Source organism: Hippocampus bargibanti, linkage group LG01 (genome assembly GCF_051943395.1).
Source record: "Hippocampus bargibanti isolate YZ-2025 linkage group LG01, ASM5194339v1, whole genome shotgun sequence".
Classification (NCBI taxonomy): Eukaryota; Metazoa; Chordata; class Actinopteri; order Syngnathiformes; family Syngnathidae; genus Hippocampus; species Hippocampus bargibanti.
In genome coordinates, this window is record NC_142734.1 from 15,717,311 (window position 1) to 15,733,093 (window position 15,783).

General features: G+C 43.5%; 1 protein-coding gene across 12 annotated transcripts in view; it reads right to left on the bottom strand.

The window, feature by feature from the left end:
- Window positions 1-1,535: 1,535 nt before the first annotated feature.
- The window catches only part of LOC148903300 (membrane-associated guanylate kinase, WW and PDZ domain-containing protein 1-like), a 109,040-nt gene continuing 94,792 nt past the window's right edge, over window positions 1,536-15,783 (bottom strand). For 6 of the 12 annotated variants that reach the window (XM_088999598.1, XM_088999606.1, XM_088999577.1 and 3 more), the window contains 8 exons: window positions 15,150-15,345; window positions 12,266-12,568; window positions 9,910-10,113; window positions 8,584-8,671; window positions 8,441-8,495; window positions 7,805-7,948; window positions 7,589-7,727; window positions 1,537-3,806 (listed from right to left, as the gene is read on the bottom strand). In XM_088999598.1, the coding sequence (XP_088855724.1) occupies window positions 2,755-3,806; window positions 7,589-7,727; window positions 7,805-7,948; window positions 8,441-8,495; window positions 8,584-8,671; window positions 9,910-10,113; window positions 12,266-12,568; window positions 15,150-15,345 (2,181 nt within the window). In that variant the 3' untranslated portion in view covers window positions 1,537-2,754. Of the gene's footprint in view, window positions 3,807-4,501; window positions 4,594-7,588; window positions 7,728-7,804; window positions 7,949-8,440; window positions 8,496-8,583; window positions 8,672-9,909; window positions 10,114-12,265; window positions 12,569-15,149; window positions 15,346-15,783 lie in introns of all 12 variants that reach the window. The other 6 variants (XM_088999591.1, XM_088999561.1, XM_088999553.1 and 3 more) reach the window with 3 other exon arrangements.

Consider the following 15,783-nt stretch of genomic DNA (forward strand, 5'->3'; position numbering starts at 1 on the left):
ACTGGAATCCAATGAGGTGTGGTATCGGCGGTTGGTTGGCAGCGTTCTCACTTCCGTAGTGTTTTGTGCCCCGGGTGCGGGAGGGTAGCCGTCATGGCTCCCGTCTTAAAGAGAGAACGACAACAACACCAACGACAACAATAACAATACATGGTTAAAAGCAGTGATTGGCATTCCATGTGCATACATTTCAAACTGTGGTGACATGACAGAGTCATGGGGCGGCGATTAAAAGCAGCTCATGCATACTTAGTTATAGGTAGCGCATGATTGCAGTTATGGTTCACACCGATGCACAACAGTCTTTCTCACAAATAGACTTGGAGGTTGCACTGAAAGGATATGTGGCTTCAGTACATTTTTCCTCCAGGGCTGCAGGTGAAACACGAGGTGATTTCAGCAACAAGAGCAGGTGAACATCGGCAAGTGTGGGGACGGGTTATCATTGACAATTCAGGCGCCTAAGAAAGCATTCAAAACGATATGGTGATGTGTGTCGTTGGGATCAACAAAGAAGAAATAAATAAATGGGGTTTCGGTTGCTATGGCGGCAGCAGCAGTTGATGACTGGTGATATTATGTTAGTCTCGGCGGCCTTTTCCACATGTCTACATAAACTGATGTGGAAAGTTGGATTGAGGCACGACAAGACAGAAAGCTGTTCATTTTTGTCAAGTACAAACAAAGAAGGGTGCGGGTCAGGAGGAGCTTATGAAAGGGTGTGGAAAGAATCAAAAGAGAAAGATGACCACAGGGCGGGGTTGGGGGAGTGGATCATGGCAGACTTCTGGCTACAAACCGTGGTCTGATTTTGGCCCATTAGGTAGAAACAGGGCTCTCCCATCTTGTCATTTCTCATTGTACCAACAGCGAGATGAGGAGCCATCATCGCTGGAGAGAGGAGGAAGAGCCCAGCCACAAGAGATAGGTAAGAGAGAGAGGGAGAAGGAGAGGAGAAAACAAACAAAACAGACAAAAGGCAGTTTTACATTTCATCCCAAGAGACAGTAAAACGTAAAAAGCAATGTAACACTTTATTCTATATCAAAGAGAAGAGAAATGCAGTGCAGTCCAACATTAAACCTGAGAAAAATGGCAGAACGACAGGCATTTTTGCTTCATTTTCATTTCCTTTTGAGAAAGAGTGTGAACTTGACTTCAATCATACCCTTGTGTCAAAGCTAAGCCTTGGTGGCACACAGGTGCGACTCTCAGTAGCCTACGCATTTGCTGTGAAACAACAACAAAATAAAAAAACAGTAACAAAACACATTATTAGGAAGCAGTCAGATTCCAGTGGGGTGACAGCGCGGCTCAGCACGGCAGATTGGCGGTCTCCTGTTCGAGGAGTCTTATCTTATCGGTCAGACAGACCTGAAAACAGACCCCACTCACCTCCACTCACCCATTTGTAATATGCTTTATATATATATATATATATATATATATATATATATATATATATATATATATATATATATATATATATATATATATATATATATATATATATATTTGTTCTTCTACTTCTCCCTTTCATAACTTTGTAAATTGGGAATTTTTAAAAGACAAATGAAGGTTTGCTTATATTTAAGAACTGTGCAGGATCGCGGTCACAGTATAAATGCTTGAATGACAATCACCTAATGTGTTCTCATCTGGAAGGGGGGTTGTGATTATATTATGTAATTTGATTCATATAGCATGCAATAATTACTTTGATGTCAAGTTTGTGGGCAGGTGGGGTCTTTTTTTTTTTTGGGGGGGGGTCATATAGCTCATGCTGGCCGAGTTGTGTTGCTAGAAGTTTGGAAGCAAATTTACATTGTTTTTTTCCCTTTGAATTTCATATTTGGTATAATAATATGTTGCATCTTCTGCGTATGTCACCAATGAAGTGCGTCAGCTGCTTGTGTGTGGGGTGAGGAGGTGGTGGCCAGGAACAGGACCACACCAATAGTGAGGTCACAGAACCCAACCCCCAACATGCTCATTTGAAAAAACTTTAATTCATGTGTGCATCTAGCAAATGGATCATATCAATGTCTTTCTTTTTATCCATTCTCTCGTGTTTGCTTGTAGCAGGGATCAATTGGAAACTTTTGAATGTTCACTGTAGAGGATGTGTCACCAACTTTCCCTTCTTTTCTGATTTTTTAATTTGGGAACACAGAACTTAATAATCATGCTTTCCAACATACAGCTTTAGGATTTAAGCAAGCTCACTCGTCGATATGTGCCATGTTAAATAAAAACAGACTTGTGATAGAAATAAATTATGTATAAATTCAGCCCTCCTACTTTATCTCCAGTTCTTCAATTTTGAATATTACCCATTGTTTTTTTTTCACAGTTCTTGTAAGCCATTTGCAATTTGTGCTATCGTTTGTTTATTAAAGTAAAAAAGTTGGAGAAATAAAAAGCACAACCGGAAGCTTGTCTCATATCGTAGGGCGGAGGGAAAAAAACATTGAGATTCAGCAATGCAGACAAAAAAAGCTAAATCACCAATTTCATATGCAGGCACATACAATACTTCTATTATAATACAACAACCTGTTATGAGCAACGTAACAATGACAAAACAACCAGTGTAAGCCGATGGGATTGTACTCCTGCTGTTTTAGGAATCTTCGGATGGGATCAGGACAAGTTAAATCAATCAATCAACCAGGTGACTCTTCGTGTCTTCATGGGTCCAATTTCAGTGGAAGGTACACAAAGGGTTTCGTTTCGGGGAGAGTCCGCTGCACTCTAGATGCTGAGGTCTTTGGGGCTTTCTGTGTACAACTTTCTCTTGGGCTCAGGGAGCTGCTTTGGGCTTTGGCAAACGGTGTTATTGTTGTGGCCTGTGTTCTTGTATGTGGCATTGTTGTGTGCAGCATTGTTCTTCATCATGCTGTAGTAGTCTTTGAGCCTGGGCGCTGCTGCATAGTTCTGCTCGTCCCGGCTGTAGTTGCTGTCAGGGGAAGAATCCCGCACCGCTCTATACCGTCTCTCTGGTGTTCCGTTGATCCCAAATTGCTCGGAGGAAGAGTCTCTCATCACGTTTCCGTTCTTGGTGGCCGGGTCGCAAGTGCTGCCCCTGGGAAGGGACGAGGAATCGACACCGTTCTTTTTGGGGCGCTCAGGTGTGCTCATTTGGTAGTCCTTGAGGAGCCTTCTCTCGTACAATTTGCGCTCAGGAGTGACGGCGAGGAAGCCCCCGTCGTCATACTCGCTCTCCCGATGCGTTCGCTCTGTCCTGCGGTCCATTGACTTGGCCCGCCTACGATCGGGGGAGGAGGTGCGCTTTCGCGTGGGTGAGCGATCAAGGGAGCCGCGGCGCTGCGTGCGAAACTTCCCGTCCAAAGGCAAGCTGCTGTTTGAGAGTCCTTGGCTCCTGAGTTTCTGCGCCACAGCAGCCTTCTTCCCCGCGGTGTCTTTCCTCAGAGTCTTTAGGAGCTTCGAGATGCCGCTTTCAGACTCTGACTTTTTGACCTTGCGCCGGCGTATCTTCTTGTTGCCACCGTTACTGTTGTCTGGAGACGTCTGTTGTCTGGGGTTACTGTGACGGTGATTGTTATTCCAGGTGTGGTGAAGGTGAGAGTTAAACTGTCGGTCTTGGTAGTCCATCTGATCTGGCCCGGCCCTGTCCCTGTTGCTGTCTGGCCCACGCCCAGCCTGCTCCCGGCGTGATGGTGTGTGAAGGTCTGGTGGATAACTGGAATCCAATGAGGTGTGGTATCGGCGGTTGGTTGGCAGCGTTCTCACTTCCGTAGTGTTTTGTGCCCCGGGTGCGGGAGGGTAGCCGTCATGGCTCCCGTCTTAAAGAGAGAACGACAACAACACCAACGACAACAATAACAATACATGGTTAAAAGCAGTGATTGGCATTCCATGTGCATACATTTCAAACTGTGGTGACATGACAGAGTCATGGGGCGGCGATTAAAAGCAGCTCATGCATACTTAGTTATAGGTAGCGCATGATTGCAGTTATGGTTCACACCGATGCACAACAGTCTTTCTCACAAATAGACTTGGAGGTTGCACTGAAAGGATATGTGGCTTCAGTACATTTTTCCTCCAGGGCTGCAGGTGAAACACGAGGTGATTTCAGCAACAAGAGCAGGTGAACATCGGCAAGTGTGGGGACGGGTTATCATTGACAATTCAGGCGCCTAAGAAAGCATTCAAAACGATATGGTGATGTGTGTCGTTGGGATCAACAAAGAAGAAATAAATAAATGGGGTTTCGGTTGCTATGGCGGCAGCAGCAGTTGATGACTGGTGATATTATGTTAGTCTCGGCGGCCTTTTCCACATGTCTACATAAACTGATGTGGAAAGTTGGATTGAGGCACGACAAGACAGAAAGCTGTTCATTTTTGTCAAGTACAAACAAAGAAGGGTGCGGGTCAGGAGGAGCTTATGAAAGGGTGTGGAAAGAATCAAAAGAGAAAGATGACCACAGGGCGGGGTTGGGGGAGTGGATCATGGCAGACTTCTGGCTACAAACCGTGGTCTGATTTTGGCCCATTAGGTAGAAACAGGGCTCTCCCATCTTGTCATTTCTCATTGTACCAACAGCGAGATGAGGAGCCATCATCGCTGGAGAGAGGAGGAAGAGCCCAGCCACAAGAGATAGGTAAGAGAGAGAGGGAGAAGGAGAGGAGAAAACAAACAAAACAGACAAAAGGCAGTTTTACATTTCATCCCAAGAGACAGTAAAACGTAAAAAGCAATGTAACACTTTATTCTATATCAAAGAGAAGAGAAATGCAGTGCAGTCCAACATTAAACCTGAGAAAAATGGCAGAACGACAGGCACAATCCATCAAGAGAAACTACAACTTTTGGAAAGCAATTGCTCTGGCCAACACTGAGGCTAATTTGCTGACAACCCATTTTGCTAATTGCATGAACATCGGTGGGGGGCGGGGGGTCTCAAATCACTTAGACAAATACAAATGGTCTTCTGACGGGACTCCAAACGGCTGTGAAGTATTAAGACCATTGCAGCATACCATAACAAAGACTCCCAGTAAATATAATATGATTGCTATTATGCTGCTGGTCCACAGGACATTAAATGTCTGGGTTCCTGAATGTTTTAACTAAACCCACTCATGTTCTGACTGACATCAGCACACTCAATTAGCATTTCTCACGAGCATTTCTATCATCTATAAAATCATGTTTGTGATTCTACATTCTATTTCATAAATGTTTTGAATCATCCTCAATTTATCAATAATAATAATAATAATAATAATAATAATAATAATAATAATAATACAGTAAAGTCTCGTTATATCGATATCGGTTATATCGATAGTACCGCTTATTGCGATACTATTTTCATTTCCCTTGCACATTTCTAGTCTTTTTATGTATAATTAGTACCGTTTAGTACGATACCCGGTTATTACAATAATCCGGTTATTACGGTGCTCCTTTTTATCCCCCGCCGGCCATTTTTGTTGTTTATATCGATATATCCGTCGCGCCATTGGTCAACTTGGTCACATGTCTTGTTACGTGAGCCGCCATTGGTCGACTTGGTCACATGAGCCACCATCGGTCGCGCTATTGGTCGACTTGGCCGTGTGACTTTGTCACGTGTCACGCCATCAGTCGCGCCATTGGTCGACTTGGTCAGGTGACTTGGTTACGTGCCCAGCACCCGTGTAGCAGAGCCATTTTCATTTTCAGACGCTAGCTCGTGTGTAGCAGACGAGATTGAAGTGTTTGTGTTAAAAGGTAAAAATGGGAAGCAGAAGAAGATTGATGACTTTTAAATTGTATACATAATACAGTAAGATGTAAGCGTTGCAGTTTCCCTGTTGTGTTATGTACATGCCCACTGTACTGTATATGAATGCAATCGTTTTTTGCAACAATGTTTCTTGTTTTGTCTGCTGAAGCGCGATGATTTTGAAAATTATTAACATTCCATACTGTGTATTAAAGGACAGCCGATGTCACTTTTTATTCAAATGCAAATAAAAATGACTTCACGCCAAGACGTCTTGCATTGCTTGTGAATCCAAACAATGGCTTCAGATTCGGATAATATGCTTTCTTGTTACACATCCAGTTATGAATATGTTTCAAATCCACTGTAGTTCTGAAGATTAAAGCATACATGTTTACAATCATTAAAGAATTATATGTGCCATTTTGAGGCAACATTGGGGGAACATCTCACCCAAAAAAAAAAGCTAATGGCCAGCTCCGTTTCTTATATGGCGCTTGGCTGCCCTCTTTTGGCGGCTTTTGTTTAATGCAGTTCGGCGCAGGATCGGATATATCGATAGTCCCGGTTATATCGATATTTTTCGGACTCCCTTGAATATCGATATAACGAGACTTTACTGTAATAATAATAATAATAATAATAATAATAATAATAATAATAATAATAATAATATATTTCATTTTTAAGCACCTATCCAAACTCTCCAGGACATTTTACAGTCACAGGCCAAGTTTTTCTAGGGGTGAGCAGCGGCAGCTTATTGTTTGCTTTTAATTCATTCGCAAATTTATTCAGGAATTGGAAATATGACGTAGAGCGCCATTCCCGAATTAGTTTGGGTTTTGGTTTTTTTTCTTGCTTGGGTGCAGATAAAGCACTGACCAGACCTCTGGCAATATTTTTCCCCTTCCACAATGGGGCAGGGTTTTCCTTTTGTCATGTTAGCGCTTTGTTCTAGCTTCAGCTTTTGTTAAAGTGCTATATAAACCAAGATGAATGTATTGTATGGTATTTTGTACAGCCGCCCCATTTCAAGCTCACATAACTTCAGACCCATCTAACTTAAGAAATAACTATTTTTTTCTGACGAAAAAAGAGAGTCTAAGGTTTCTTATGCTGCATTGAATATTTATGTAGTCCTAAAACTCAATATTATGTGGGTCCTGGAATTCGAGTGACAATGACAAAAACCCTGGCACTGGACCGGACACATTTTTTGCACATCATCTGGCAGTGAATGAGTTAATGTGATCATCAACCACCGAAAAATCTTTACAATAGTTCTATGTAGTCCCACTAGTCAAAACACTGCATTCTGTTGAATATTACGTTTGTGCAATACAAGTAGTAAAATCCACCTGTTGTTGTCCATCGCAGCGGCCATTTTGTCACTTTATGCTTTCCCTTGTTTTCTGAAGAAGAGCCAAGACGTGTCTTTAACTGAGTCTTGAGCAACTGTGATGTCGTTTTCAGCCGACGGAACGTGGCAAAATGGCCGCCCTCTGACATAGATACGAAATGGTGGAATTTCTTGCTTCACTCTTATTCCACAAACGCAATGTTGATGAGAACGCCCTATTTAGATTCGCGGAAAAATATTGACCACATTATTGTCGACAAAATGAGTTCCCTTAAATATTGTATTTTGCCTTGAAATGTGTGTATGAAGTGTGCTGAATAAACAACGAAAAAAATAATGAGATCCCAGATGAAAATGTGAGCTCGGATGCCCAGTTTTCTCTTTGCCAATTCAAATAGGATGTTGTTCACAATTACCAGTAACAGATTCCAATTTGTGTTGTCCATTATGATCCCTCAACACCCTGAGCAAAAATGTAAACCTACCATACTCGGGTACAGATCCATCTCCACGTTTCAAGACAAGCCGTGCCCACCGCCCGCCATTCTTGATCAGTTCAATGGCACGCGAATGTTTCATGTTCTTTGTGCTCTCGCCATTAATCTCCAAGATTTCGTCTCCCACCTAGAGAAGAACAACATTTTAACATTTTTTACAAGGCTTTCTGATTCTGATAGGCTCATATTGAAAATCTTCCATACCCGCATTTTGCCATTTCGGACAGCAGCTCCGTCCTCTGCTAGTCTCAACACGTAAAGGTCCATGTTGTATTCCCGCCCTCCCCTCAGGCTAAAACCAAAACCTTTGCTGTCACGTTCAAGGTCCACCGAGTAGAACTCATTGTCCTGCGAATGACAAAAAAAGGAGTGTGACGTATAAAATGCACAATACACGGTATCAACACCCAGGAATAATCCTACATCATGCCGCTGAACTCGCCAAATGTCAATGATTGCGATGCCAGTGAATGCATGAAGGATGAATAGACTCATGATCGCACATTATGAGCAGGGTGCAAATCATTCGGTGATGTTCGGCTATGTTCCTGGCATCCAAAGTAACCCGGTTCCAGGCCACCATGGAAAAAAATGGAATGGTTGTGAGACCACATGGGGGAAGGAGATGGAGCTAACATGAAAGGGCGTGATTGCCATGAATGCAGACATGTAACCTGAATGTAACTGAAGTTGGGTGTGAAGGACTTGGAGGCGGTCGACGTGGATTCCACCCCAACTCACACTCGCCACAGACAAGACAAGCGAGATTGAGAGAGCTTTGCGCGATGTTAACAATGGCCCCGCTTGATATCACTTGATAAATGAACCACATATTCTCACCTGTACAGTTTGTGTTGGAGGAGGAGGAGGAACTCCTTTCGACTTGGAAGTGTTCCTTCAAAAATACACAAGAACACAGTGTTCAGTATGTAGAAGGAGGGGTGGGGTGTAGCTTCTTATATCAATATTGCATGTGCACCAACCGAGACTCTTTGGACTGTTGAGGTGTGTGTGTGGTGGTAATAGTAGCAATCTTCTCAGCGTTGGTCAGCAGAGAAGCATTGGAAGACTCTGGGGAGGATCATGAATACAACATGTCATAAGTCAACATGAAAGAGTATCTAAAACACAGAGAAATACTCCGAAGATGGCTTTGGAAAGAAGCTAGACGAAATGTGACCAATGTCGACGCTATGCGCTTGTGCGATAAATGCTGACATTATTTCCTCATCTTCTGTGTAGGCTCTCAGTCGTACAGGAGTGGTCCATCGATAAAAAGTCATTTGTACTTCTTTGAAAGTGTGTGATGTTTCACTCCTCATCCGAAGAGCTTCGTCAGTGAACTAAAGTTGTCCTGGTAACTCTGGCCCTATATACAGTATATCCCTAATGGACAGAGGTGGCTGTGCCAGAACTCTGCTCTGATAGGTCCCTGCTCTACGGTTGGGGGAGCAGTAGACTACTCCCTGAAGCAAATCTGATTACTTATTTTGTTCTTTCTGATTACCTCTAATGTTCTATGCCGGGCTGTGATTGCACCTTTAGGCATTAGGCCTCATTTAAGATGGGAGGGACGAGAGATATTTTGTTTTTAATCCTTGCAAACTGGCAACCTAAGACCAAAATACATGTCAAGAACCCAGGAGAGAAATTGAACAGATGCTGCTGGGCCAACACATCGGGCCTAATTTTGTAGCATGTTCATGCAATTGATGAAAGTAATGGCAAAGTGTTGTGCCATTTATGTTGGGCTTCATTAGAGCATTTCACATGGCAAAAAAATCTTTAGCGGCACTTCAGTTCATTCCACGCGAATATCAACTAGGCATTTACAACAGGACAGAACTTGGCAGGCAAAAATTGCTCGTTTTGAAAGGTCAGGCAGAAAAATACAGACAGTTAAACTCAATAGGAAAACAGGACAAGGGAAATTTATGGATGTCCATGTGTACGATGGGCGTTTTTGCAATAACACTGCAAAAATTGTGGTTGGCCATTCCTGCCTTTGATCATTCAATAGCGAAAAAATGGTGTTTCCAAATATCTGGCAATACTTTTTGTTGACCAATCGGCAGATGCGTTCCAGGTTGCACCCAGTTTGTCAATCATCTTCCACATCTGTTTTTGCCCTTTTCTGCGTGCCTTTTAGTAAATCAGGCCCATCGTGAGATCTCAGCCTCCATGCGGGATGAAAAGTGCTTTACCAGTTTAGAGAAGCAAAAGTGCCCTTTCCAACCTACCAACCATGAATAAGTCATGCGCTGCTGCATTATGAGACGGCCACGAGAAGCTTTGAACCAAAGTCTTACCATCACCAGGAATGATCCTGAGCGAGACCGTGTTTCCGGCTTCCTTGATCAGGTTGACGATGTCCGAGTGGGACTTGTTGGTGATGGAGCAGCTATTGACGGCCAATATCCGATCGCCGACTTTCAGCTTACCGCAACGGTCTGCTGGGCTGCCTTCGATGATGCGCCCTATTTTGTGGGGCATGGCCACACAAGCATTTCCAGCTTTTGAGTCGACAGCATTTTTGTTGGGGTGTGAAGTGGTTGATTATATTGATTCAGGAAAAAGAAAGGGAAAGGAGGAGACAGGAAGAATATTAATCATCCCTCATGATCTTGGCCCATTTAGCGATACCCACTGTCAGTTCAATCAGTTCAACATATTGAAATCCCTTCACATGCTCACATTGACAAAACAGAAACATTTGTGAGTGACTGAGAAGCATTTTGTCTGATGTTGAAAAATCAAAGCATGACCAAGCAAATGGCAGCGATCCAAGCCATCAGAAGCTTCACAGCGATACTCGAGTCAGAGCACCATGAAGGCCACAGGCAGTCCCTCGATATCCCAGGATCGATGAGACAACAAGATTTATCGCTGCTTAGCAAGGCCAAAATAAGTTGGCTTTGGGCTCTCGAGTGCCTCCCCAAAAACGTGAGCATTTCGAAAGTGGAGGTTCCACAGGTGACAAAGTAAAAAGGTCAAGCGTGAGAGGAACAGCAATTATCTGGATCTCAGTGACAGCAATCAAGATGGTGCAGAATCTACAAATAGACCCGGAGGATCTTCTGTCATCCCGACTCTCACGCTGCATCTCTTCCCTTGATTTCTTCCCTACAATCCTTCATCAAGCGAGGATTCTTTTTCATGACACCGACATTTATTACACTCCACAACTCCCATTCCTCCGTCTCAATTAAAAAGACACACTTGTATCCTGTCACTCTGCACTGATAACGAGATACAAGGCCTGACATGACGTGATAGGTACGCGGGATTTATTAACCCATCTGCTTAACACACCAGCAAAGCCAGGTCACAAGGTGAGAGAGGGTAGAGGATGGGGAAGTGAGGGCCATTTGCAAGCTATGCGGGTGATTGAATCACCCAAAGCTTAAGTGTTATTCCCTGGTCTGAAGAACTCCCCAGAATATATATTTGTTCATCCACCCCTCCATTTTCTAATCTGCTTATCCTCACAAGAGTCGAGGGCGTGCTGGGAGCAGAATGGTACAGAAACGAACCATTCACGCTCAGAATCACACCAAGTTACAACAAGAGTGTTCAGGCCATGCATGGTTTTGGAATGCGGGGGTGGGGGGGACCAGAGGGAGCATCAGGAGAAAACCCACGCTGGCCCGAGGAGATCAAACTTCACACAGCCCGAACCCAACACTGCGCCTCTGCACTGAGAAGCGGACGTGCTAACCAGTCCACCATATTTGTTCACATTATGAAAAACATACGTTATTTTTACATCTCAACTTGAGCCTGACAACTCCAATGAGAATGTGCAAAGCACAGCACATGAAAGCTCGTTCATCCGATGTTCCCTACAGGAATCGGCAAAAGCGAAAGCGAAAGCCTCAAAAGCTTGGGCTTGTTGACGAGCACACATACACACACAACTGTCACAATAAGTAACGTCCGTGTTGCCTTTTTGGTAAGTAACATCATCATCTCATGGGATCAGTCAATGCGGCTAACACCCATTCAAGTGTTTTTCAGATGACACGTCGCACTACATCATCTTTATGGTTGTACAAGAGACCTTGGCATGACATTGAGGACACGGATCCATTACTCACGGGGTAAATAATATCAAATGCGTTGGAGGAGAACATCAACAATCGCTCATCACTCGCAGAGCAACTTTTGAATGGTGCAATTTTGCTGTTGACAGATGTTAAGTGAACGCAGCTGTGAGGTCGGAATCAGCCACGATATTGTTTAGAAGAAAGCCGCAGTCGGCCTGATCCAGTTGGAATGAGCGCTGCTCATGAAGTGATTTCTAAATCCCTAAGCTCACCATAGCAGGTTTGTGACCTTGGTGTTAAGAGTACCCCGGTCAAAACGCCACCTCATGCTATTCTCAGGGGAAGGAATCTTGGTGGGGAGTACGACTCAGTGGTGCAAATGTTCTCGGTGCCTCTTTCCTGAATTAAGCAGCCAAGCCTCTGGAAAAAAACAAAACTATATAGCTCAGAGACCCAAATATCACAACTTTGAAGTAACTAGTGCATAAGGATGATGAATCACAGAGAAAAGTAATGATTTTCAGAGAGATGGCCAAGCCGTTAGGGCAGATTAAAATCAAGTGAAATTATGACACCTTTTTGAAGTTATTTGCATCATGACTAGCTCACATTCGCTCACCAAAGGTAGTGCCCGCATCGGGCCTGGAAACTGAGGACACAATGACAAAACCGAAGCCTTCGTTTTCTCCACGTTGAATTTCCACGTCGTACGGCTGCAGAGAGGCGGGAACCACGGCGCTCCCGCTGCCTCCTCCTCCGCCGCTGCCTATGCCGCTGGTAGACCCGCTGCCCGAGCTGACCGTGTTGAGAGAGTTTTGGCTTCCTTGTGGGGTCCGCTTGCCTTCCGTCAGGCTGGGTGCTTGAGTGCTGCTGTGGTGGGAAGATGCGGGCGACGGCGGAACGTCACCTTCACCTTTTGACACTGTCGATGAGGAAAAGAGTGTTCAAGATACTGGACACCGTATTTACACTTAGAATTTTCCCGTATTTCCCGACAATTAATTGCTGTGTAAATACCCGAACATACATTTATTCCGTGGTGGGCTGTCAGGGCCTGCAGTCCGAAAAATATCTGAATCACAGACTGAATCATAATTTGTCCATGAATTCTTATTAAATAATTCCAAATTGCCTTTCAGCTTCTTTTCATTGCTTTTCCCTTGCTTTGCGAACCTCCAGATGTGTGTTTTCGTAATTAAGCATTTAACCAATCACATTTCAGTCATCATTTATTCCCAGGGTCAGAAATCAACCTATACGCCCTCACAATCAGTTCAGCAGGCCCGAGAGCATAAAAAAATCAATGTCGATGAAACTGTTGCTTTAACCAGAGTTCGAGTTGGCAATCCAAGGCATGCTGGAAAGCGCTGGAAACATCATAGTTTTCGCAAACTATGATTGGATAGTCACAGTGTCCGAAACTCATGACAAAAAGTTAGCGGACACCAGGGTAGACAACTCTGAAAAGTTGTCTGCCCGGCCATAAAGTTGCCTGCCCCATTTTTCACAACTTGAAACACAATAAGTTGACTAATCGCAAAAAAAAAAAAACATTGTTGCAATGTATTAAGGATTGTTTTTATTAAGGATGTACCTACCACAACTGCTCCCTTGCATTATTTATCGGAAATATCCCTTGCTGATGATTTTGCTCTAGTTGGTCGTTTGTCCATACACTCTTCGTCATTTTCCACAATGCAATGTTTGCGCTGCGTCGTCTGCTACAAGCGACGTGAAATCTTCTTTCCACGATGCTTTTAATGTGCGTTCAATTTCTAAGCGCCTTTCAAAACACCGGTGACTGTACACTTTACAGCCACCGGATAATGTACGTTTTATGTTTTGTAGCGTCATAAATTTTGTTAGCTTCTTTTGAATCTTTCTTCTGGGGCTGAGGTTCTGTGCATCTACTTTTGAAAATGATATGCAAATGCACGGCCTAATAACGCTCGGGAAAGACGGAAGCACGAAGCCGGCTGCTGATTGGCTGCTGTGCCGAGCATGCAAATTGCAAAACGAACCGAAATTCAGAAATTTCCAAACCGAATGACGATTTTGAAATCGGAATAATTTATTCTGATTTCGAAATCTTCGTTCAAACGTTTGGATAGGATTTGCCTTTTTTTGTCTCGCAGTGGAGACATTTACATTTCACAGCAGCAAAGTTATGAAAGGAATGAATTATTAAATAAAGCAAAAGTTTGATTTGATTTTTCCCCTTGAAGAAGTTGTCAACCACTCGGGCGGAGACGTTTTGTAAATTGTGCGCACGACGGAAAAGTTGTACGCCCCGGGCGTCCGGACAGACGTTATTTCAGACACTGCTAGTCAAATGATAGGCAAGTCACTAGGCAATCATTGCATATCATTCGCCACGGATAAGAGCATACTGACCAGAGCTAGCACACTGTATCTGTAGCGAGCTACAAATAACGGTTTTGTCAACCCACAATGGTTGAAGTAGGAGAAGAAATGGATTTTGTTGCAGATATACTGTTAAAGCCATTTTCAAGACGGACTTTTCAAGAATAAATGGACATCATTCAGGTTGGACAGCTCCAAAGCTATCAAAAATAACAAATAATGTTGCAATGCAATTTTATGAGGTTATCATGAATCCATACGTTCATAGTAAAAACAGTTTAAAAAAAGAAAAAGTTTTTTCAAGTCAAAAGTCATTTCCTGGCCGACAGCACCCTCTAGTGGAGGTGTCATAATATCACACTACACTTGCAGCTGATTGATTCAGACGTAGCACTACTGAAGGCCTAGGGGTGATATGCACGGTCGTGTGGCGGCCGCTGCTCACCCGCAGAAAAAAATATAATGTGACTGTAAAGTGTCCTTGAGAGTTTTGAAAGGCGCTTATAAATGAAATGTTTTATTATTATTAGTACATCACTGGGAAAATCTATAGAGCACATGCTATCAGGGGGTTAGAAACGACCTCTGTTATTGTATGTTAGTCGATTAGACTACCAAGTCAGGAGAGGGCGCTACGCGCCTGTGAATGGAACAGAGGAAGGCGATGTAGGCTCAGCTCACGCATGCGCAGTTGTCATAAATGCCGTTGTGTGAAGCTGATTAACACGGTTGTCTCGTGTCGTCTTTCCTCGTCGTTCACAGTGCTACCTGCCTGTGAAGCGCTTTGGACCGACCCAGGTATCCCCTAGGCCTGAGGCCGGTTACACTCTCATAGGTCTAAGAATGAATCTATCTAAAAAACATGTTTTTTTTTAAGAAAAAAGTGAACACACAAATGGGCGCAAAATATTTTAGGATACATAACGCTTCTTCTTTTTCAAATTTGCTGTTAAACATTGTTATTCTTTGTTTGTGTATGGAACAACAGAGATGGAAGACTCCAACAAATGCTTTGCGACCATATTGTGCTATCCCCCCTTCACTACAAACCCTTTTTTTTAAGAGGATGTCAACTACCCGCACATTATTGCAGGATTTGGCAGAATTTCATGGGGTGATCTGGAGTAGCGTAGGCTTACCTGGGTACCCAGGGGTCTTCCGTCTGACCGTAAGGTTGACATGGCCTTGTTTGGCAGCCTGTTGCATCAGCTGCACCACCAACTGATGAGACTTTCCCACCACCGCTGTGCCGTCCACACAGATTAGTTCGTCACCTGACCGCAGGCGCCCATCCTCATCGGCGGCGCCATACTTCACTATGTGACCGATATAGATCTGCAACAATCGGGAGACACATTGATGATTTGCAAATATGCAAATGATAATGACATCTTTTGCATACCCTGTGCATTATCAAGTCCATTTTAGCAGTTTTGACGCTCTCTTCTGTGGAGGCTTTTGACAAGAATTTATTGTTTGGATTGTGTCTCTCAGATTTTCTTTCGTCCATTATAAATATTGCATTATACACTTGGGCAACCTCCCCCTGACCCCATCTTTGGCCTTTTTGTCATGCTAATAATCCCCTGTCACTCATACATGATGATACTCCAAGAGTCGAACGTAACACAACTGCTTACTTTGTGAAACTCGATTGATTTGGTTTATTAGGCACTGCATTATTTTCAATTCAAATTAAACAGGAAAATAATGGAATAAGGAATAAACCTGGCTGGATCGCTTATCAACGAGTTCTCTTTGAAACAGACAATT